Source organism: Diabrotica undecimpunctata, chromosome 3 (assembly GCF_040954645.1).
Source record: "Diabrotica undecimpunctata isolate CICGRU chromosome 3, icDiaUnde3, whole genome shotgun sequence".
NCBI classification, from domain to species: Eukaryota; Metazoa; Arthropoda; class Insecta; order Coleoptera; family Chrysomelidae; genus Diabrotica; species Diabrotica undecimpunctata.
In genome coordinates, this window is record NC_092805.1 from 26301743 (window position 1) to 26327517 (window position 25775).

Here is a 25775-nt window from a genome sequence, read left to right on the forward strand (position 1 = left end):
TATTTTGAAAATTTTAGGTTATGTGCCTATGAGGACAATTGACAAATTGACATTGACATTTAGATATCACACATGTCACATCACGAATCACGATATCACATAATCACATGTTATTTAGAATTTAGAATAGAATCTGGTGGACCGGTGGAACATTGTGATCAAATGTTATTATAGGTTAAATAATTTAGTTTATAAACAACAAATAAAAAATAAGTGCACTATTTCAAATTTCTACCGTATATAAACGTCCAAGATTTCTGAACCTCAGTTTTTAAACTTGCAAAGGTATGGGAATTTTTATTTTTATCCAATGCTGTGGTTAATCTCTTCTTTTTAGATGTCCCTCAGCAAATCCAAAAGGCTCTTCTTAGGTTTAACAGCAGTGTCAGGTGTTGCAACATATTATTATATGAATAATAACCATAAAGTTTTGAATTCTTGGACAACAAATTATACACCTTCATCTTTTGCTAAATGGGATGAAAACTGGGACCAGTAAGTGTAACCAAGGAATAAAGACGCTTATAGCATCTATATTCCTTGGTATAACTTAAATATTTTGGGTTTGAGTTTATTTGTTTAAGTATTTGAAACATAAATAATAATTGTTAAATCAAATTATATATATAATATATTAAAAGATACAGCCAATTTTATATACCTATATAAATCCATCATACAATTCATCTCATTATTTATTGTTAATGTTTTTAGACACCATATATTCTTTTTAGCCGTTCTCCTAAATTCACAAGAAACCCCAAAGCTCATAATCTTTCAGAATCAGAACAAAATGATATTAATGAACAAAAAGAGCTGAAACCCAAAGCATATAGACATATTATCCTAATTAGACATGGACAGTACAATTTAAATGGTGCTACTGATGAAGATAGAATACTTACTAAATTGGGTAAGTATATAGAAGTCAACACACAATATTACTATGTATTAGAACATTTAATTTCAATCAATATAACCACAAGTACATCACTTTTCTAGTACATACTATTATGTTCTAAACAATATTTTATATTTTATTATTTCTATTAAGTAACTGCTTTAAATGTAGATTTTCTAGTTATTTTCTTTAATAAATTCATTTTTTGTTGTAAAATGCAAATATTCTTTTTGTTATAATCTCTATTTTTACTGATTTTTGTTATGAAAAAAATGGCCAGTGGTCTACAAAATAATCTATAAAAAAAGAAATAGAGAAAGAACTTGTTTAGACTTCATGACTCATCACATGTTTGTGATTTATTTGAAAGAAGTACCTACTGTCAAATGCTTTTTATATATCAACAAATGCACCCAGCATCACCTCTTGGTTTTTAACAACTTACTCCGCCCTCTGTATGAGATGGTGTGCATTTTTTTTCCTGGAAGGTGGCTGTTATAAACTGGGCATACAGAAGCCAATTGGTTTATTGTACATCTTCCATTCCTTTATGATAGCCATTCCAGAATTCTGGAACCCTGTACTGGTTTATAAAGGCCTAGTGCAGCTTATGTCTCCATGAAACAGTCCCAATATATGCAGGTGGGGTGTGGGTCTTACAGTTTGGATCGAGAGTTTCCTCTGTCCCATTTCTTTCGTGGTCAAATGTCCACTTGAAAAGATACTTCAAGCTTAAATCTGGGTGCCATATGGTTAGAAATCATCATCGATTCAGCATCCATTTCACTTATTATGTTGCTATTTCTTGATCTAACCAGTACATTGCTCAGGTTTTCTTGCAGTCCCATGCTATAATATCCCATCCTCAACTCACCTCTTATAGTTACATGTAAAGGAGGGAGATCCAGCAGAGCCTCCATAGCTGCCGGTGATGTGCCCCTCTTAGTTCCTGTGATTCTGAGGCGAGAAAGTCTTTGCACCTTGCTTAATTTGAGGATTGCACTTTTTTGCTGCTCTTTTGGCCATCATACCACTGATGCATATGTAATTGTGGGTTTTACCAGCATGTTATAAATCGAATTTAACATGTCTGGTCTTAAATCCCATACATTAACATAGTTATCTCTCTTTGTTATTTATTCTATCTACTGATTCCAAGTAAGCCTGGAGTCCAATATTGCCCCAAGATAAATTACTTCACTTGGTAGATTTAAACATATGATTCAAATGCTTCCTATATATCAAAAAAATGAACACAGCATCACCTCTTGATTTTTAAGAACTCTGTATGAGGTGGTGAAGTATACATACTGTCCTGATGTATCAGAGATTCAACCAATACACCATCCCTAGTGTACCTATCAAGCAGTTCTTATATAGTCTTCAGTACAAATGACATTAGAATCATCAGTCTAGAGACTTTTTTCTTAAGTCCTTGGAGATAATGTTATGGAGCCTTGACATTTGTGCAGTATATTCTATCTCCTTGCAAAGCCTTCTGCATGATTCTCTTTTTGCGATCCTTAAAATTAAATGTTTGTTTCACTTCTGTGCTTTAATTTGCATGGTTTTGTTGGACTAGGTCACTTTACTGTTCACAAAACAGTTCTCAGGGGGATTTCATTTATAGTGTTTTGTCTAATGCATTCGACAGGGTCTTTTATTGCATAAAATGGATTTTTTTTATGGTGAACTTCTTTACTAGTTGAAAAGTTATATGCAAGACCTGTCTTTGTATATCAAACTGAAGGGCTTTACTTCAACTAAATACTTTCCAAGATCCAAGCTACTATACAAAGTTTCCTTTTAGAACCTCTACCCTGCATTTTTTATTAATGATGCTATCAGATCCTTGACTAACTGTGAAGTCTTAGTATGTGCAGATGACATAAAATTATTTCTTATTATTTGAGACTGTTCTGATTGTGTTGGGTTACAGAAATCATTGGACAGGTTTGTAAATTGGTGTGTTAATAAAAATTTAATTATCACTCTTGAAAAAGTCAGGTGATCTAGTTTTATCGATCTCTTGAGCTTCTGGGTTTTAATTACAATTTAGAGGATGTTTTGATTGAGAGAGTCAATAATGTCACAGATCTAGGTGTGGTTTTTTTACAGAAATTTGTCCTTCAATCTGCATATAGATCTTATATGCAACAATACGACAACTTGGTTTTATTAAGAGGCATACCTGAAATTTTTTCAACTATAATCTGGTTTCCCTATACATGTATCATGTATCAAAAACTTAGAGAGAGTTCAAAGAAGATTTCTGACATAATGTTCTTTTGTCTAGATTATATTGAATATGAATTTTTTTTACCAGAAGAGTTAACTTTGACTTGATCTTTATTTTTAAGCTTCTTAACCCTTTCGCTACGGGCCAATTATCGGTTGCGCGTTGCTCATATACAGCGCCGGGAAAATTTTGCACTTCGCGAACGAAACGGCGACTCAGCAGTTTACATTCTTTATATTGAAGTGATTGAATCGTTTTTCGTTTGTCGTCAGTTTGTTTATATTCGTTTTATCGAAGTAGTGGAATATTTTTTCGTAAAACTTCAAAAAATGGTATTCAGAAAGTACGGCGCTAGGGTGGGTGATGATGTGCTGCCGTGTATGTACAGCATCAGTATAGTGTATTTGTGGATCGTAACGTACATGAACGATACTAATAGGCAAGATGGACAATGTAGAACGATTATTACGATTATAGCTCTTCAAAGATGTAAATACTTAAACATGTACGGTGACAGAACCTGAACGATGGAGATTACTTTTCGTAATAGTACGACGCTCGCTCATCAAAGTTGCAAATGAAAATCGTACTTTTACAGCAACAGTATCGAAAGGGTTAATGAAATTATCCAATCTCCTGAATTGCTTTAGCTAATTTGTTCTCATACCCCCTTCCATTCACTGCTTCAGAATTCAATTTGCCATGTTCCTCATTGCAGAACTAATAATGGATATGGTCTGACTTCTGATGCATGCTAATCAGTTACCTCATGGGACAGATCTGTATAACTTATGATGTATCAATAGCTTTAGGTACAATTTGAAGCACTGAAATACGAAAATATATGTGTGGTCTGATATACTGTAAACAAGAAATTGGAGTACCCACATTGATAGATTTTTTTCAAACTAAAAAAATTTCACCATTTTGCATTTTACACTGTTGCCATATTTCTGTTATAAAAAAATTGCTCTATTATTTGTGATAGGTTTTCTACATTAAACTTAATTGTGTAAAATATGCCACTATTATAATAGTAATTAGACAAAAATCTATTTTACTATTATGCTTGGAGTCGTTATACTTGATGTATAATTCTTCTTCTTCTGCTTCGTGCGACTAGGATTACTCCTGTTTGTCTGCCTCTTATTCTGTTTCAGTCGTTGTTGACTGTACATTACCTTTCCACCTTTTTGGCGGCCTTCCAACGGGTTTTCTGCTATATGGCTTGTTGTTTTTACAGATGTTCGCTAATCTATCTGGTCTGATTCTGTTTACATGTTCGTTTCAGTGGTTTTTCTTGTTTTAATCCACCTGTTAATATTTTGAATTTTGCATTGTTCGCGTACACTTCTGTTGGTTTGTCTGTCTCTTAATGATATGCCCGCTATTGATCTTAATACTTTCATTTCGATATTGTTGATTTGTTGTTTCGTCTTTCTTGTATCAATCCTTGTCTCCGCTGCATATGTTAGGATTGGTCTTACTGTTGTCTTGTATACTTTCATTTTGCTTTCCGTGGTCAGATATTTGTTTCTCTATATGGTTTCTCGGAGGCAACCACTTGGACCGCTTTTGATGCTTGCCTTGTGGTTTCTGTTCTTATATCTCTGTCACTAGTGATCTCTACTCCTAGGTAATTGAATTTCATTACTTTTTCTACAATTTTGCCGTCTATTTCTAGTTTGCATCTACGCGGCTCTTTACTGATCACTATACATTTAGTTTTTTCTACTGATATTCTCATATTAAGTTTGTTTGCTGTGATATTGAAGGTGTGAAGCTGCCTTTGTAGGTCATCTTCGTTATCAGCAATTAGTACTGTATCATCGGCATAGCATAGTTTCGTGATTTTATGCGCTCCCATGTGGTATCCGTGTCGTTTTCTTACTTCGTGAATTATTTGATTTATCAATATATTGAATAACAATGGGCTGAGCGAGTCTCCTTGGCAGATTCCTCCTTTTAGTTCTATGCATTCTGTTCCCCCTGTTGACATTATAACTCTGGTCTTGTTGTTCTTGTTGATGTATAATTATAACTTTAACTTAACTTTATAATTTACAGGATGTCTACAAGCAGAATATACAGGCAAGAGGTTGAAAGAGTTAGATCTTCCATATACAGAAATTGTAAAGTCAACAATGACTCGAGCACAAGAGACTGGATCTCTCATATCTAAATATTTAACAGAGGTAATGTATTTAGTGGATTAATTAATACATTTACGAATTTTTTTCTGCAATTGGTCATTTTTGTTCTTAAAAACTAGTTAAGATACAAAATGCTTTAATGTAAAATCCATATGGTAGTATTTAATTTTTTTTTTATTTGAGCCTCCTTTAGAACCTATAGCCACGTAATTACATACAAATATTAGTATTCATGATCTACTTTTAATCTTATGATAGCCGACACTGTATTTCTACTTTGTGTAACAAATTTGTAAAATAGGCTCGCAGCTACTGTTGGTTGTAATTTAAACAAATTAGTGCCTGTAGTTTCACCGAATTGAATCCAACGTGCCGAGTGCTGCTGAGCATAATGTAAACATTTGGTTACCACAGAGCAATCCATAATATACTCGCGGCCGGTTTCCGAAAGGATGATCATCTCAAAAATTATGTACTCGATGGTTAATCGTTGATTAAACGCATTTTGAGTTTCAGAAACGTCAATCAAACTACATTCAACAACGGTCGATCACCTGATTTAACAAGCGATTAATCGTTAGTTAACAGTCGATCATAAGTGTTTTGAGTTTCTGAAACGCCGATTAACTAGTTTCGCATGTCAAACGGCGGTCAAAAACGTCTGTCACCTAATTTGAGGTTATTGGGTGATTAAAGGGCTGTTAATTTTTATAAAGAGTTGATTTTAGTTATTAAATAGAGTTTTTTAGTTATTATATAGGTTAAATAGTTATTAAATAAAGAGTTTTTTAGTTTTTAATTATAATTATTAGTTATTTAATTATAATTTTTGTTAATGTAATGTTTTAATTTTAAATATTTAATTTAGAATTACTTACCTATAGTTAAATAATTAAATAAAAAAAGAACTCACTACATGTAAAGTAAGCAGATGCAACATCTGCAACTGTTGTATAAAGATTGGATTTGGTTGCCAATTAAATCCAAGATATGCAATATGCATAATATGATATCTGCTTGGTATCACATACAACAGATGACATGAAGAACGTGATAAGGAAGCTGGAGGGAAAGGCAGATGAGGTTGGTTTTAAAATCATCACTAATAAGATAGTAGAGATAAGAATAAGTGAACATGGTAAACTATACATCAATTAAGAAGAAATTAAACAGGTTAAAGGATTCTGCTACCTTGATAGTATAATAGTGCAAAAGGTGGAGTCCAGGCAAGCATTAAACATAGAATAGGAAAAGAACAACAGGCCTTTGAAGTCCTGTCATATCATATCCTCAACATAAATTAGCCAAAACACATTTAATAGTATCATTAAATCAATACTACTATAAGGGAGTGAGACATAAAACAATATCAGAAGGAAATGAAAGAAATAGATTCCCATGAAATATGCTGAAGATATATTGGCCCAACACCATAACAAAGAAGCAGAGGATGAAGCTAGTTATAACTCATTCTAATAAGTGGGTAAATAAACCTTGAAAAACACTTTTTTATTAATTTTATTACTTAATTTAATTACAATTTTTATTTACAATTATTTTATTACCTAACCACTATTACCTAACAATTTATTCAGTTCAATTTTTTTTATTTGAAGCTCTACTTCTAAAATTTCTTTTTTTCTGTACTCGTTATTTAAAACTACTATTTTACTTTTTTTTTCTATTTTTGCTGACTCAATTTTTTTTATATAAAAAATACGTTTAAGCGTTTCGCTCCCTACATTTTTTAATTTTTTATTTTTTAAACGAGCCTGAGACATTTTAGTTGTTTTTTTGGGCAGGACAGCAGATGTTGAGGGTGTACTGAGCAGCACAGCAGAAGTAGAGGGTACATTGGATGGCTGCTCCGTGTCTTCCAATTGTAGATAATCTACTTCCACTTGACTGTTTTGTGCAACTACAAAAATAAAAAAAATTCAATTTTTTTAGATATACCAGATAGTTTTTTCTTTATAAAAAATTTTTTTTCGAATTAGGTAGGTAGTTACTTTTATTTATCTACTTTAGCTATCTTAATAGCTAAGTTAATAATCTATCTTAATTTTGAATTTGAATAAATAATTATAATAAGTAATTCATACTAATAATATTTATAGAGATATTAATTCTCATTTTTTAAGTTTGCTTAAATTTTGTTTATCAAAAGATCTTTTTTTGTTTAATGATGTCTATAGACAGGCACAAGATCTGGCTATGTATAGGCTATGTGTAGATCTGGCACTTATCATCCTTGTTATCAGATTTATTATTGATCAACATAGAAATAAATAATATCTTTAACAATCAAACTTTAAATAATAATCCAACTAATAAAATAAGTGAATAAAAGGTACTTATTCAAACAACACCAAGTCAACATAATTTAGTTTACCTCTGAGGTCCAGATATAAATGAATTTAAAGTTAGTTACCTTTATTTAAATAAATTAATAAAATAAGGACTCACCAGATGTGAAGAAACCAGATGCACTGTCACAACTGTTGGATAAAGGTTGGATTTGATTGCCAATCAAACCCAACATTTGTGCCCCTACATCTGTGAGACGAGGCTTAAATGTACCACCACCTGTTGCAAGTACATCTTTCTGAAAACAATTCATTAGTTGGGTTAAAATCAAAGGGGTGGAAGTCATATTCTTAAAATGATGTAAGCCCTATTTTATAATCTTGATATATACATAGACCTCTTCAGAGAAAAAGTGGTGTAAGTTTTTACTTAAATACTTACACCACTTTTCCTGATGAAAAGATGTTTATTTATCAAAGTTATAAAGCAAGACTTCCATCATTTCACAAATATGACTTGAACACCCTCAAATACTAAACTTTTATTGTCTCAACACTAGGTTAGTTCCCATCAAGAAATTAGTTTTATTGGCTTATATTTTTATAAAAATATCCCACTCAGACATAGTGTAATTCAACTGACCAGGTGTTAAGAGCTTTAAATTTAAGTATACCTTGTCTGCAGTTTGGTCTCTCTTTAACTGGTCCAAAACCTTCTGGTCATTATATTTTTGAATCTGAAATGTAATTAATCCATATTAAAGATGGGAGTATTCGAATACTGGAATCGAATAGTATCCGATTCCTTACAATATCAATTGTACTCGAGTACTCGAACTGGAAACCGATTGAGTACTGAGTACTGAATACCTGCCGAATATAGAACTTGATAGAACGGTCTGAGTTACAGTACTTACAGTCTATTATACAATTGAGTGTTGAGTGATGAGTATTTAGTGATTATTTTATGGTTCGAAATCGGTATTAGATAGAATATTACAAAGTGTTTAATTTTACATCGAGTGTCAAGACTGTTAAGTTAACAGTGGAAATAGTGGAATTATAGGATAGGAGTTGGTGGTTATCGTTTGTTGTTGTAAGTAAATCTGTATTTGTTTCGTATACCAATAATGCATGTGCGTTTTTTGTTTTTGTATATCACTGGACTGCTTTTTTTTTAAGCATAGTGTAATCAAATCTTTTAACTTTTTTTTTTATTTTATTATTAATATTAATTTATTTTAAAGAAAACATTTTTAGTTAAAAAAATAAGTAATATAAAACAGTGTTTTAATTTTAACAAAAAAATTATCAAAATTTTTTTAAAAAGAACCGAAACATGTATTAAGAAAGAGTGGTTATATATGAATTTCATGCAATGATCATAAGATCATTACCTTGGCATCTGAATTATATGTTTGGTTGGGCCAATTAAAATGTTTTTATTTGTTTGCAAAAATTATATTTATTATAAAACAAAATAAATACGTAAAACCCACACAAATAATTGAAAAATCATAGATAAAGATTTACAAACCGACTATTTATTCAAAATCTGATAGCCACAGTACTCGGTACTCAGTACTCAATAAAGTATCCGATTCCTTACTGTACTCGATTCCCCAGTAACCGATTCCCATAAGTAATCGATTCTGACCATCACTAATCCATATAGCTCTAAATCAACCGAAAGTTTTATACACTTACATTTTCCTCTGCTACTTTTTGGCGAGTGATCCTTTTTAGGTTAAGATAAGCAGTGTTCAACTGCTTTGGGGTTCTGGGAAATTCAGCGCTGACATTATATTCCAGCGCTATTTTTTCCCAGGTTTCATTTTTTTGCGCGGTGAACATAGCATTGGTACATTTATTTTCAATTATATGCTTGTATCTGAAAACAAAGATACAATTAGAAATTTGTTCTCTAAGTAAGACAATTTCGTACTTACTTTCCAATTATATCCAACAGCAAACATTTCTCACTCTCTGTATAATTTTTCCGTGGAGGATTTGCATTGGGATTACTCATTTTTAATATTAATTTTATAAATTATGTTACTACTGAATACAGATTGAAATTTTTTGGTTATTTATTGAAAATTTTGAAGGATGACAGCCAATTGTGACAGTATCGATACCAAATCGTATGTCAGATAATCGATTTTCTACGATCATGTAATTTTAAGATGATCGACGTTTCAGAAACACTGGTTAACAGTTGATCAAATCTAACAGCTCGATTAGATGATCGGAGATTTGAATAACGTTTCGGAAACCGGCTCGGTTCGCTATTCCCAGCCCGAACTGTCTAGTGAATTTAGTAATTACTTTTTTGCGAAGTTAGTTACTTTTTGACAGACTAAAAGTGGCTGGAAAATACTATACAACCAAGCACACGTACTCATAGCCAATATTAATAGTAAAACTAAATAGTAAATAAAATAGAACTTTGCGAATTACTGACAATCAGTATTTATTTATCTGCACCATATAATAAATAGTTATGTTAAATTATAACAACTAAAATATATTATTTAAATAAATACTATGCAAAATTAGATGGGTTTAGTATACACTTCCATTATTTAGAATAATTCTTCTTTTTTTAAAGAAAGAATTCTGCAATAGTAGGATACTTGAGCTATCAATACTGAGAAGTAGGAATTGTTGTGTTGTAGGTTTCCGACAATGAATCTGTCAAAATATACCCGAGCTAAGCGAATGGAGTTTAATATGACTTTCATCACAGTTTTTAAAGCGCTCTTTCCCTTTACATTGTTGTGTCATATGTCCATACCTTAGGCATTTCTGACACTGTATAACGGAATATATGCACGGTTCCACTGGAAAATACAACTATTGATTATGACTTCCTTTGGTAAAGAAGATCCCATGAATGTTATACATACAAGTTGGCTATTTACTAGTTTAGTTTTATTTGTTTCTGTAATGACACTACGTTTTAGTGTTTTAGTTCTTTAATATTCACTATTTGGATTTTCAGATTTACGTTTTTCTAATAGATATATTTTGCTAAACCCTGTGTCAACTGATCTAATCAAACCACGACGTTCTACAAAAAACTATGGGACATAGGCAATTAAATTGTTGGCTTCTAAAAAGTCGCTACTTACAATATTAGCAGATAAAGCATTATTTATAATTACCTTAATGTTGATTCTACCAATAGATTTAATTTCAGCAATGTTACTTTTGAAATTATTTAAATGTAAATAGTGACTAACTGTAATCGGACGTAATTTACCTACAATTTTATAAGTAGATTCTATGTAAACAATAAATAGGCCTGTATCGCTTAAGTGATAACGAATGTTTTTATCATAATGTTTTGTCTCAGAACTAGAAATATAATCTTTATTATAATTGTCTTTAATTGGAATGCACTCACCATGAATATCTATAATTGTTCCACCTGGATCATCAATCTCCTTTCTACAGACATATCACTAAATATAACATATTGCCCAATACACAGCCATAAAATACATCTACTCTGTTTAAAAGCTTAGACGGAACTTAAAAAAAAAAGTTAAAATAATCAAAAAGGACCGAGTAGACGAGGCACGTCCTAGTTGAAAAATTTAAAGCAGTGGAGTTGAAAAACAACAACTGAACTCTTCAGAACTGGTGCAGATAGAGTAAAATGGGCGGTGATGATCGCCAATATTCTTAAGGGATGAGGCACACTAAGAATAAGAAGCGGTATTTTAACTCTCAACTGGCGTCGTGGTTTATTCTGCCGTTAACTGCGTCGTGGGGTCTAGCGGAATCCATTTTTTTTTTAAATTTTTTTGTGAAATTAATAAAGACAATTCATTATTTCGTTATAATTTGTAGTCATTTAAGCTGGAATAAAACCATGTAAGTCCATTTTCTATTTATTTTTGAAGTTATACTTCTATACGCGCGGTCGGCGTTGGAAATTTGCGCGGGAGTGAATCGGTGAAATCATTACATATGTAAGATATGAGTAAGAGAGAGACAGAAGATATATTTTCTCTATCGGGAATAAAAATGATCCTTTTGTATATATATTTAATATATATCCTAAATATATATATCCTATATATGTCCTATCCTAAATTTTAAATTAAAATGAAAATTTACAACATAATCAGAGTTGTTGGTTTTTTTATCTTCCACAAACATCTACCACAAACATACAATTTGTATTGTATTATAATATTGAATTATGTGGCAGTGTATTGTATTGTATTTTTATATTAATAACAAAATTAACAATGAATTTTACTGCAGAGCATGTGTAAAAAATTTTTTGCATTCAACTCCTTTTATACATATATAAAAATAAAAAATCGGTTGCCTGTAAAGTCGGTTTTACGGGCGAAGATTTTACGTGACAACGTCTTTTTCTCGGTAGAATATTTATTGATATGAATATTATTAAATTGCACAATAGGAACAAGGAATTGAATGAAAATAAGAATTGCATTACCGATTTATTAGGTATTTTATATATTATTTATATTTTATATATTATATTTTTATATATTATTTTATATATTATTTATTTTATATTATATTATTGATCTTATTATTTTCTACAAAATTTATTTGAAAATTTTTTCGATATATCAATTAGTTGCGGAGATATCGATCATTGAAGTTATTGTTTGCTACCAGTATTTTATATATTTATTTTTTTCAGTTATAAAAAATTACTATTTCCAATTGTGTCTACCAAGTATGGTCACATGTATTTGCCTACATATTAAATAATAATAAGTACAGATAATGTTATGTGACGTTCACTTCTGATTATATATATTTTAATATTTTTAATTTTAAAGAATCAATTTGAAAATCAAAACACTTATTCAGATCGAAGGTTCAAATTTTTGCTAAATAAATTTGAAATTAATTAAAATTTGTAAATGTAAATGGTAAAGTTGAAAATTAAAAGATTTACTAAAATTGGAATTTGAAATTCTTGCTAAACACAGTTAAATTCTAACTCCGCGCGTGGTGATTGGTCGGTTTAGTTCGTTTGTTTGGTCGCCCTGTTTTGACAGGTTAGAAGTTATAATTTGTTATTTTAAATGTTTGACTAGCAATACGCGCTGTTTCTTCTCAATCGACTGAATTACGATTGATTGCAGAGTGATTTAAACTAATAATTTACTTAACACTATCAACATTTGTCAATAGTATGACATAACCTATAAACTCAGTTTCTCAACTTTTGTGTCAATCTAACAATTAATCAATCAATCATAGTTTACGATAATGAAATATTAGTGTACAATTATTTACCTTTATTGTTGTAGTTGTTGTAAATGACGAATCTAAGCACTCCACATTTTCACTACAGACACAGCTGACGATACTTTCAACGATTTTCAACTTTAGCGATTCAACGCGCCTAATTCTCTAGTGCCGCGCGCAGCGGACCGATCATGTTTGAGTGGGAGAGAGACGCAAGGCATTCGCCGGTCCGGCGGGCCTCTCTCTCGTTCGGCGACTCACTGTAACAGACGTGAGCGGGCGTTACACTTTTTCTTAAATGACTCCGAGCCACAACCTAATTTAAGACGTTGTCACGTCAAAAATATATATTTTCATTAAATTATTGATTCAATCCTTCATTTACTTACTATACTTTATTACAGGTCAAATGTTTATATACAGCAAACGATGCACCATATACCTGTATACCTAATTCTTTTTCTCTTTTTGCTCTCTCTTACCTATAGCATTACATATGTCCCACTGGACATATGAACTCCTACCGGCAGTCCCACTGGACCGCCACACCCGTTTTTTAAATAATATATAGTATTATTTAGGGAGATAGTTATATGTGAGATCATAATCATCATCATTCTGGCTTTACAACCCTGCGTGGGTCCTAGCCTCCTCAAGAATTACTCTCCAGTTGTCCCTATCCATCGCCTTCCTCCGCCAAGCACGTATTCCCAAATTGCTCATGTCTTTATCGATGTTATCAAGGAACCTTGTTCTGGGTCTTTTTCTTCTTCTCTGACCAATGGGTCTATCAAGGAGCGTTTTTTAGCGGGGTCATTTGGTTCCATCCGCATTACATGTCCTATCCATCTCAGACGTCCTATCTTAATATTTTTACCATATATGTGCCCATATTTCTTTTATAAGCTGTTGTAATACTATAATGGTATCATGGCCACCTTCTTTATATAGTTAGAGGAGATTACTGGGAGATTATCTATTCCGGGTGATTTGTTTCTGGCTAGTTTTTTAACTGCATCTTTAACTTCAAGAATCGTTGGTGGTTCCTCTTCCCTCTTGTCTGCTCCCCTTACCTCATCTCTTTCGTCTTCCAGGTTTTCTTCTTCTTCTTCCTCCATATTAAGTGCCTGGTTAAAGTATTCCACCCATCTACTCAATACATCATTTCTTGTTGTTAATAAGTCGCCATTCGGACTTCTGCATTGTCTTGTGGTTGCCTTGAATTCTTTTCTGTTGATGTTAACTTTCTTATAGAATGCTCTCAATTCTTTCATTTTTTTTTCTTTTTCATTTACAGTTTGATTCCTTAGCCTGTTGGTGATGTTTTCCGAGTACCGTTGACTGACTCGTTCTTCCATCAGGAGAGGTCCTGGTTACCTTGTGTATGTGTATATGTGAGATATCATTATAGAATTTTAAGTGTACATATTTATTCGCATTAAAAGTTGACCCTAAAAAAAGATTTCACATTTATAATATAGGTATGAAAATTTTGGAAATTCATCAATCACTATATTAAAACATACCATGGACTAAAACGTTTTTTTCTTTTAGGTTCCTGTAGTAAACTGCGAACTTTTAAGGGAAGGTTCTCCTGTCCCTCCTGAACCACCAGTACGTTCTTGGAAACCGGAAAGTTATGTAAGTGTTGTACAAAAAATGAAAAAGCTTTATTTTTGTAAATTTATACGTATGAATTATAAAAATTTATCCAAAAGGAGGAATATAGATTGTCAACCGATTTGGTTATTGGCACTTGTTACATACAGTCGGCGTTATTTTCGAGTAAGGTTTGAATATGTTCCCCATGAGTTAAAATCTTTTATTATCGAGATTATGTCATCAATTCTTAATTTTAAATAAGTTTTAACTTGTATTATCAAGATTTATATACATAGTTGTAAGTAGTTATTTGCAAATGTACTGATGAACTTACTGATGAATATGCTTTTTGTCTATTATCAGAATCATTAATGGTGTCCTTCTTGATCTGTAAATAGGAAAAAATTCTGGGAATTCTGTCAACCTATCTATTGTGATATGATTCTCGAGATTTTATACCATTTTGTGATTGTCGGTATTTTAAAAAACGTTTAATCAGTGTGTTTTGCCAGTGTTAACTTACGGTGCCGAAACGTTGACCATGACAAGGCGAACAGTTCAAAAGATCCGTGTTTGTCAAATGGCGATGGAGCGTGCTATGTTGGGCGTTTCACTACGAGACAAGATCGCCCGCTACGACAAAGAACAGGAGTGGCTGATGCAGTAGAGAGAGTAGCAACACTAAAATGGAACTGGGCAGGTCACGTGGCTCGAATGACAGACAATAGATGGACAAAGCGGATACTGGAATGGAGACCAAGAGATGATGCCTACCGAAGTAGAGGTCGTCCACCAACACGTTGGACTGACGATCTAAAACGTTGTCATAGGAATTGGATGCAAGAGGCACAAGAGCGAAATAGATGGAAAATTATGAGGGAGATCTATGTCCAGCAGTGGATAAGCGAAGATTGAATGATGATGATGATGATGACTCTTCCTTTTAATCTCTCCACTTGCAACACCATACAGTGAGGTCTTATGTCTTATCCCCCTGTCAACTCGTTTATTTTAACAATAAAACAAAATCCCTCGGACACGTCGATTTTTAAACTTTTCGGCATTTCGATGGACCTCTTGTGACACTTCCTTTGACGGGTTGTCACAATTATCACACTAATAATATATTACTGGGTGATCAACTTTTGTGACAAAGTCCGTTTAAATTATATATATATATATATATATATATATATATATATATATATATATATATATATATATATATATATATATATATATATATATATATATATATATATATATATATATATATATATATATATATTATATATGAAAGTAAAATGTAGTGGCCTGTCTCGCAAAATAGGAAAACAAAAAACAAAATAGGTATAGCTTGTTTCACGAAAAATGGTTGAGTGCTTAATGGTTACCTGAGTTGATCCCATTGTGTATACAAGAGTCTCTCAATAAACTACCGTAGTACACAGGGTCGCACTTCAGAAAGTTTTTTATTTAATATATTTCATTGGTAGCTGTGTAATACACGATTATAAAAATTTGTTAAATTATTTCATATGGTATTTTCAGGTTGTTCAAGTGAATATACTTGATAATTGAACAATTTTTAACATGAAGAAAGTAGTTTATATGGATCTAAATTACAGGCTTAGGACTGTCAGCAAAAAACTGGCGTGTTTAAAAGTTTTTGCTCTTCCTAATCGGATATCGTTAAAAATGTACAGTAATAATAGTTCTATTTACAGTATATACATACAAACGAATACATAATGTACAAAAAATAAATGAATTGAAAAAAAATATAGAAAAATATATACAGGTTAATATTTACAAAAAAATACCCAAAATAACCAAAATATATTTATGAATTCCTAAATACCTAATTCTGTTTCGCTGTCGCTATCCTCTTCAAGATTAATAACAATTGGTTTAATTATGTGATTCAAAGTAACATATGAAGTTTCTACGTTCATTACTGAATGAATGCCGTACTGAATTTTTCCAACTTTCTGGGGAGACATCATCAACACATTTCCTTATCAATTCGACTACACTACCACTTAAAGTCGGAGAAACATTTTGTGACCTAACATTTGACTTTAGTTGGTGCCACATTATGGGATTAAATAAACAATAGTAGGGCGGAAGCTGTAACACTGTATGTCCCATGTCCTCGGCCAATGCGTCACAAACATATACTTTTTTAATAGAAAATGATTTTAACACGTCCAACAGTTCATTTTTTAAATAACTTTCTTCAAAATATATATATCGTTTTCTAACAGGTAGTTTTGAATTTCAATTTTCGTGTTATTTGCACTTGGAGACTTATGTAATTGACGACTGTGGTAACTTGCATTGTCCATTACTATCACACTATTTTGAGGAAGGTTAGGTATAAGACAATTCTTAAACCATTGCTCAAAAAGCTCTGCCGTTGTACCCTCATGGTAGTCCACGCAGGAGTCTTTAATTTTCTTTGCAGAAAGCCATACCGCATTTGGGACCCAACCATTTTCTGATCCTGCATGTAAAATTGTTATTCTTTTCCCTTTGTTTGATGGAGCTTTTGTTTGACACCTGTTGGAAGAATCGGACCATCCTTTGGATGATGTTTCATGAGTGTCAAACCATGTCTCGTCCAGATAAATTATTGGTCGATCTTCTGTACGGTACTTTCTTATGGAAGTTATATATTCAGTACGCCCCTTACGTTTCCTTCTTGACTTAATGAGATTTGATGTAATTATTTTCACTGTGGTTAGAGGTATTTTCGTTAAATCAGAGATTTCACTGGCAGCAGTATTAGCAGTAAGTCCTCTTGTAAGTAAAGAACTATATATTGTTTTTACGATTTCTCTAGCGTCAGCAGATAAATGCTTGTTCTTTGCTGGAACACTGGAAGAAGCACCATCAACGTTTTTCCACGGACGCCACATAATGCTGTTTTATAGGTATAAAAAAAAACACTGGTAACACTTCTAACACTTTCAACTAAATGAAACAAAACGTATATTTAAAAATTTCTCATCGGTTTTATATACTTTTACAAATTATAGAGAATAGAGGGAACCTGTATAATTATTCCAGGAAATATTTAACGATCAACAAATTTATTGTGGTCATTAAAAGATCAACCATTGATAGTGAAACTCACTGTTAAAATGTTTACAACTTTATGAAATAAAATGGATTCTAATCGTTTTTATAATTTTATACGATTTTTTAATCGTTTTTATATTACCAGGAATTTATTATACAAACAAGATAACGACACTACACAGTAGCTTCAATTTTACCTGAATACTTACCTGCTCAACTAATGTTAACTAAGCTGGGGTACTTGCGGTCGGGTTTTATTGCAATCATTAAGCACTCAACCATTTTTCGTGAAATAAACTATATATCGATGGAAAGCAACCATATATACGTATTTCTGGCTATTGGTCGTCTTCAGTGCGGCTCAGCCAAGTTAGAAAAGGAACTCGGGATAGGATCACTACGATAGGATCACAGCGATTTCGTTTTGTTTACAAAATAAATGAATTTACGGGGAGAGGGAGGGGGAGAATTGACGAATCGCCAATTTATTTTGTTTTAATAATTTTATTTATTTATTTATTTTATTTTCACTACTATCTTTTATTTGGATTTTGTGACAAATTTGTCATTATGTGGGTGATTTCTCCGTGTGCGCCGTCAGGGACGTAGTATCTGGTTTATTTTCTGGTTATTTATTGTATATATATATATATATATATATATATACACATATATATATATATACATATATATATATATATATATATATATATATATATACATATATATATACATATATATATATATATATATATATATATATATATATATATATATATATATATATATATATATATATATATTTAATAAACAAAAGATCATATAATTTTAACTTTTTCATTTCAGTATCCTAATAAATTTAGTTTAATGCCGGGCAATGTTACTGTTAGTTAACTCCTGAGTTTATTTTTTATTACTCTATCAAGGTATTTTTCTATTTTATCTTTTTAAGAAGTTCTATCAAGATGGTTCAAGAATCGAAGCCGCATTCAGGAAATACTTTCACCGCGCTGATGTCAAACAAGAACGAGACAGTTATACATTGTTAGTATGCCATGCCAACGTTATCCGCTACTTTGTATGCAGGTGAGTGTAGAGCTGTTCTATAAATATGGTCTTTGAATCGTTAAATTTCATTATTTCTACATATACTAGCACAAAATCGACTTAAAAGACAAATACTGGTTATTTTTAAATGCTGTGTCAAATATATATGCTATTTGATGTAAAAAGTTGTGACTAGAGGTTCTTTTATTTATAAGCCTTTATTGATAAGTTAATAACCTAAAGACTTAACCCGAAAAAACTTAACAAAAGCATCCTAATATTGATTTCAGAAAATATGTGTTAAATTAAAGTTTCTATATAATGGACAAAAAATTAAACTAACAAACATAATCAATTAAGTACTTAAAAATTAATATATGAATTCACATCAGCGTTATTACAGTTTACATGGTATTTCTTAGGGATCTTTATGGGTTTCTGGTTGACAGGATTGACTGATTCCTGGCGAGTCGTTTCATCTAACGCAACTTTCATTTTCCTAACTGTCCCTGGTACGCTAACTCTGTGTTTGAGCTCGTCTCATAAGTGATTCATGACCGGATTTAATGAAAGTCAGGCCATTCTCGTTATATATCGGTATATATGAGCATCCTAGATGGAAAGGGATATAAGTGACAAAAAGCAAATTTTGAGTATACGCCGTTTAAAGTTGAGCCTTCACTGTAATTGCTAATTCTTTATTGTTAATTTTTCTTCCCCAGTTTAGTAACTGTAGTCGTTATTAAGGGAGTATGTTCACGCATGAGTGGCACTCAAATAAACTAACGTGTAACAATTCTTTGAGTAGATGGCAGCACGTACATCATATTCTAATATTTTAATTTTCCCGAAATTTAATTTTCTGAACAGCGACATTGTTGCCAGCGACTCCAAGTACTGGAACTTATGATCGGCACAGTCCGCTCTCAGTCGGCAGTATTCTTCAATGTAAGTTGATATTAGTTATTAGTTGAAGTTTCACAAATTTTAATTTTCGGATTTTATCTGGTTATGTGGATCATTCGATATAATTTTTGTATCATGTTGTTGTTTATTTCCTTTTGAGGTTAAGTTGCTATTTTGATTTTGAGTTTGGTTTTTTAGTTTTATATACATTTTAAATAGTGTATACCAGTCTTGTTTCCTAATATTGATTGACTGAATATTTTTTAACAATTTTAAGTATTGAAAATAGATGTATACACTAAAAAGTGTATTTATCCTATTATACACATTTTAAATTAATTTCAAACGTTTACTGATTTTTCAAATTAAAATTTAATAAAAATAATCATATTTTTTTTCATTCTTGTTTGTGTAGAAAATTATTAGAATAGGAAAAGCTAATGTAATATAAACAAAATTTTACTAATCTCTCTAATCAATAACAAATACCTTTTTATAATAATTTGATGACCATGGTATTTTAACAAAAGAGGCTTTTTGATAATGTACCTAAGAGGAAATTCTCACTAATAGATACAAAATTCATTCATTTGGAAATATTTTATTATTTTTTGTATTTAGACAGCATTCAAGACTGCAATTCTTAATTCTTTACCTGCTCAAAAATATTTATTTCAAACTGATAAGAAATTTGCAATTGTTTGAAACCCAAGTAAATAATCATCTAAAAAGGGATTATGCCAATTCTCAAATGAATGAATATTGAGTTACTATTTATTTATAAGAACAGTATTTCTAAGAAATCTAAAATATGCAAGTCAGTTAAAAAACAGCATCACTACAATAACAATTTTTTTCATGTCGAATGTGAACAGGGGAAATCTTTTCCTCAGAAAATTTCACCTTTTCATCTCATTTCTAATTATTACTCAAGTAAATTTCAATAACTTTTTTCACTTACGGAAATATTTAAATGTACTGACAAAAATTAATTGATGATTTTATTTAAAACCAGTATTATCCCCCAGTAAACATTTTGAGACATTTTGGGACTTGTTTGACTTTCAACCATGATTATATATAACGTCAGGTGCCAATTATAAAAATGGTATAATTGTATTGTTAAGACACTGTGACTTTATACAGTCATGATTAAAGGTCAAACGAGGCCAAAATGTTTACTGGGAGGGGCTGCTTTGTTAAACAAAACCACGTGATTCGTATTTCCATGGTTACTGGATAACCACAAAAATCGTTTTCAATGTTTTGCAGATTTTTCTTAAAAACGACAAACGCATATCTGTTGCCATTTAATACATCACTGCTGCCTTCTATTAAATGACACACGAACTTAGTTTCCCATCTATTAAGTGACAGGCGAACTAATTTCTCACTACCAAAATGACAACTTGTTACTGTAATATCAACGTATGCTTAAAATAAAGCTTTTTGGATAGTTAATCATTTAACTTAGTTATTTTGTACCTAAGTTTAAAAATTATTACACAATACCAAATTTTAGGCAGGTTACCAAGTAAGTTATGACATGGATTTATTTAAGTACAGTTATGAAAAATTTACTGCTTTCTTTCTAAATTTTAACTAGATATCATTAAAATACAATCATAAGTAAAATATGAGAGAATATGGTGAGAATAATAAAAAATAAGTTAAAGTATAATTATAAAATATCATAAGTTCACGATTTGTTTTGAAATAGTGACCATAACTGTACCTAAAAAGTACATAATTTTCCAAACCAAAACTCATAATTTCCAGCCAAAATTTTCCAAGCAAATTAGAAGAAATGACGGGCAAGCTCACCGAGCAAATAGGAAGGATGCCTAACTTACTAACCAGGGTCATTAATAGACTCGCATTATAATGACAGTACAGTATAAATATAAAATAGGAGTTTGGAATGTAAAGTCAAATCTTTTATAAAAAACGAGAAGCTTGACATCCTGCTTATCTCTGAAGCTCACTGTACAGACAAGCATTATATTAGAGTACCATAATATACAGTGTATATCACAAAACATCCCAGTGTTACGCTTATTGTCCGCATTGACATATTGCCGAATAAATGAGTTAAAAAAATATAATCACTCCATAAAAATATACAAATTTGCTTTACCTGTATCTTAAAAATAAGTAATTCACGCTTTATTTTCCAGAGCTCTCCAGTTTCCTGCAGAGGCGTGGCTGAGAATAGCCCTGAACCATGGTAGTATAACTTGGATCACCATCACACCAAGCGGTAGATGCATCCTTAGAATACTAGGAGACACCGGACACATGCCTCCCAAGTTTATTACCAGCACATGATTAGACTATTATCACTGATTTGTTAAAACTGTCACAAAGTGAAACAATGCGTGCTGTGATTCAGCCATTGAAAACATTTGTGTCTCTTAAAGAGTTGTGTTGTGGTCAAACTGAATTGAAACTTGGTGTATCTAAGTAAAACCGGTTTTTATTATAAAAGTAACATTATTTTTACGTCAGACTGTGCAAACCCTTTTTGCTCCCAGATTTCTCCGCAAAGTGTCTGCAAAAAATAAAAGATTTTTGTAGTTAACTTTGAATTATACAGATATTTTTAGTCGAGTGTTCAAATTTTTATATACGTAATGACAGTATTAAAGAAATATCGAATGAACTGAAGACATACTCCAATATCAGACATAGTGGGTCTTTTTTAGAGAATCAGATTATTAGAGTCATCTGCTAAAATTGAAGGTTCTGTTTTTTTGAAAACTATTTAGAACAAAGCCATAAAATGCAGAATGTTTATATTTTATTTCATCACGTTACAAATTTTGCAAATAGTGTATAAATACTCTCGGTTTCTACTTTCATTAAAAAATAACCATTTGTAAATTTATGATCTCATTTTTGAGATTATTTAGCAACTATAAATTAAATTTCACTATTCAATTTATTCAATTGACACTACTAAACAGACAGCATAGTAATTCGCGATGTTTTGTTCCAAACAAAAAGTGAGTCTACATTTTTTAGTGGTCATTGGGTCACAAAACGACTCCCTCAAAGAATGCATTTATGTTACGACTATATAAGACCCACAATGCCGTTGAATTACTTAGATCCAAATGGTGAGCTTACAGAAAGCAAAGAGCAAAACGTGAAATGTATTTTAATGCTCAATTTTTGACATTACAACATTTGTAGAAGATGGCGCAAACGCTGAGCTTGATAAACCTGCATATAAATCGTCAAACCCTACAAATCTTCTGGAGAGAAGGTATCTTTTCATCCCTGTTGTAATAGGACATTGATATCTTACTACATCACATTCTTTTAGGCTAGTTTCCAAAAGAATGGCAATAAGTTATCCTGCATTATTTCTAAGAGTGGCAAACGTCCTTCAGAGATACAAAAGTATAAACCTATTAACTTTTTCTCTTCTAAAAAGGAGGAAAAATTCTTACACATACATAAGCAGTGAATACTTATCAAGTATACCGTTTCACGAAAAATAGTTTGCCTATAATCCAGGCATACTCGGCATAGATGCCTTGGATTATCTTAAATATTGTATTTATATGGGATTAGACCAGAATTGATTATTGTAATAAAAATTACATTTTTCATTTTCGTTTTCAAAGAAGATTATAAAATCATTAGTTATTTTAATTTGAAGTTGTTTATTAATTGGCGCTTTGTTTCAACCAATTTGACAGGTGACTTAATTGGCCTCGATCTTGTAGGTAAATAGCCATGATTTGGGTTGACGAATTGAGTTAAGAGAGTAGTTAATTGTAGATGATGTGTCTTTGACCTTATATTAATCAATTAATGTTGATATATTCGTGTTGTTGACTTCTTTTAGTATTGAGAACCAGAATCAGCTACATTCTGTTGATGAGTTTGCTATCCATTTTTTTTTTCATTAAGTAAGATGAGGCTTCTTTGCCACATGCCACAAGAAAACAGTTTCATATCCTCTTTGTATTATCTTGTTGAAGATTTTAAAAAGACCATATCAGTGGCCAGTGGTATTCGCATAGGCCATCGTTAAGATCTGTCGGTATTTCTTAATCTCAAATCTCTCAGAGCTTTAGAAGAAAGCGAGTAATGACTGATCTTCAACTCCATGTGTAATAATGAGATTTATTAAATAATTCTGATTAGAGATTATTTTTGGAGGTCAAGAAAAGAGCCTTTACTTCTATGAGTTTTGTGAATGAAGTTGTGGCTTTTTTTCTTTATACATTTGATATCTGATTAATATTTCAACGTTGGTATATTTAACAATGACATCAATAATAGTAGGTATCTCACATCAACAATGTAAAAATATTTAATGAGATGAAAACATTTTCCTTGTAAGACATATTTGCGCAGACCTCGAATTAAGACTTGAGATATCAACTGGAATATCATCTTGTAATTCTTCTGATTCGTCCGATTTTTCTGATAAATCTAAATTTCAATATTTTTTGGCTTTCCTACTAGATTCTTTTGAAGCGAATCTTCTACACTGGCCTTATATTAATTTTTATCTATAGTAAAATGCTGAGACGATCGTCACGAAATAGTTGGAAGAGTCCATTTACACAGACGAGAGATTCGTTATACAACACACACTTTTTCAATTTTATTAAAATCTACAGCAACGATATTAACTAACAGCGGTGTTATTTACTTTCGACTGTACAAAAAATTGTCAAAATAAAGAACTAAACTTTGTAAATCAATTATTGTATAAAAATAGTGAAATAAAAGTAAATAAATAATAAAATTACTTTATTCAAATTTAAAAATATTATTAAAAATTTTAAAAATATTGAAAATAAAGTATGAAACTTCGCGCTACAGTACCGCCTACTATACCACTATTTTTTTCTAATACAAGGAATAGGGGACATATTATCCGATACATTTTTATCGCTGGCCTGTTCATATTCGCTAATTGAGTTTTTAAATGCTTCATATTCTTCATTATCTTTAAGTTCTTATTATTATAAGATTCCCAGAATTATTTTCTAGCCAAAACTGGCCAAGTTTCTTGTCTGATAGCAGTTAATTTCCCTCGTAACTTGATTTCAAGTCTTCCATTGTAATAATCCTTTAGATAAACGTCTAAAACATAGCAAAATGTATATAATGGAATTTGCACAAACAAAAAAAGGTAAAACCTTTTAAAACTTGTAAGCTTGATATTGCTATACTAGTAGATACCTACTTCATTTGCCAACGTGACAAATAAACTAGACTGAAGTTATAAACTGTGAGACCAATCGCCGAATGCGGCAGTTATCTTTCTAGGATTAATTGAAATATTAAAAATCTGAAAACTATTAAAACTATGCCGTTGCTATCTGCTTTTTCATCAACTTACAAAGATTTTGTTCAAATTAAGATCTGGCTACGTACTAGATCACTCAAGCATTTTACCTAGTTGTCAGCGAAAAATTTTTCTTGCAAGGTACCGGTATTGCTTGTGAAAAGATGCGTAGTCATCAAGAAGCCATGTGAAATTCTTATTCGAAACCAACTTTACCTGTAGGAGGCATTTTTAAGGAGCAGCTCCCTCAAATACTCACCTTGCCGTGTCAGTTTCTTGATTTGATATCTGATTATTGGCTACACCATAATATTGAAAGGGTACTGCCTTCTAAACTGACACTAATAACGTCTAAAACTAAACATTCGAATATACATGAACAGAGTATGCTTTGTAAACAATACGTAAAGTGGTATTTGAGTAGTTGCCGGTATTTATTGTTATTTCGCAAACTCTGACAACCCAATACTATATGTATAAACACATATATGTCCTTTGCAGTTCATGTATTAGCTATTATTAAACAAAAATTCCAATTTTGTCAGGTGACTCACTTTATCACTTTATCACCCACTGTAGGTATTACAAGCTTGATACCATATCAGAGATGCTAAATATACTAGTTTTTATATTAAATTCAAAGTCTGTGAAGTTTCCAGATTCACTTTTTTCATATACAATTGGAAAGGTATTATTTTTCCAAAAATATTTTTAAAAATGTGTCTTTTTGACAAAGAATGCTGTGAAATTCTTACTTTGTGTAATCTTCAGTATAATTTTAAGGCTCTTTTATATGAAGATTTGTTTAAATAAGTTTTGGACATAAGATTTTTAAAAACTTTAAGAAGTTGTACTTATTGAGTATTCTATAACACAATTCGCAAAAAGCGCGCGAAATACAAGAATTAGCGTGATCATGTTTCCAGCGGTATCTTAAAATAATGGTAGTGAGAGTAATATGCGAGTCGTACTTTCT

At 31.4% G+C, this 25775-nt stretch overlaps 2 protein-coding genes across 3 annotated transcripts; one reads left to right on the top strand and one right to left on the bottom strand.

The window, feature by feature from the left end:
* The first annotated feature begins 108 nt into the window (after nucleotides 1-108).
* On the top strand, nucleotides 109-25317 carry LOC140436595 (serine/threonine-protein phosphatase PGAM5, mitochondrial-like). Of its 2 annotated transcripts, none has more exons than XM_072525544.1 (7): nucleotides 109-285; nucleotides 338-495; nucleotides 735-913; nucleotides 5208-5335; nucleotides 14401-14487; nucleotides 18485-18618; nucleotides 21663-25317. In XM_072525544.1, the coding sequence occupies exons 2-7, from the start codon at nucleotides 338-340 to the stop codon at nucleotides 21811-21813; spliced, it is 837 nt and encodes a 278-aa protein (XP_072381645.1). In that variant the 5' UTR covers nucleotides 109-285; the 3' UTR covers nucleotides 21814-25317. The 2 variants fall into 2 exon arrangements, with proteins under 2 accessions (XP_072381645.1, XP_072381646.1); XM_072525545.1 differs by having other exon boundaries at nucleotides 18488-18618.
* Nucleotides 6735-9648, bottom strand: LOC140436596 (uncharacterized). Its single transcript, XM_072525546.1, has 5 exons — nucleotides 9549-9648; nucleotides 9307-9490; nucleotides 8274-8336; nucleotides 7760-7898; nucleotides 6735-7211 (listed from the first exon to the last, which is right to left on the bottom strand). The coding sequence occupies exons 1-5, from the start codon at nucleotides 9626-9628 to the stop codon at nucleotides 6859-6861; spliced, it is 819 nt and encodes a 272-aa protein (XP_072381647.1). The 5' UTR covers nucleotides 9629-9648; the 3' UTR covers nucleotides 6735-6858.
* Nucleotides 25318-25775: the final 458 nt, after the last annotated feature.

What these genes read in the sequence shown, in the direction of transcription:
- LOC140436595 (XM_072525544.1), top strand. Translation starts at nt 338, where the DNA reads ATGTCCCTCAGCAAATCCAAAAGGCTCTTCTTAGGTTTAACAGCAGTG. An exon ending in TATCTAAATATTTAACAGAG is followed by an intron (nt 5,336 to 14,400) that starts GTAATGTATTTA and finishes TTTTTCTTTTAG; the next exon opens with GTTCCTGTAGTAAACTGCGA. An exon ending in CTTGGAAACCGGAAAGTTAT is followed by an intron (nt 14,488 to 18,484) that starts GTAAGTGTTGTA and finishes TATCTTTTTAAG; the next exon opens with AAGTTCTATCAAGATGGTTC.
- LOC140436596 (XM_072525546.1), bottom strand. Translation starts at nt 9,628, where the DNA reads ATGAGTAATCCCAATGCAAATCCTCCACGGAAAAATTATACAGAGAGT. An exon ending in AAAAAGTAGCAGAGGAAAAT is followed by an intron (nt 8,337 to 9,306) that starts GTAAGTGTATAA and finishes ATTACATTTCAG; the next exon opens with ATTCAAAAATATAATGACCA. An exon ending in ATCTGGTTTCTTCACATCTG is followed by an intron (nt 7,212 to 7,759) that starts GTGAGTCCTTAT and finishes TTATTTTTGTAG; the next exon opens with TTGCACAAAACAGTCAAGTG.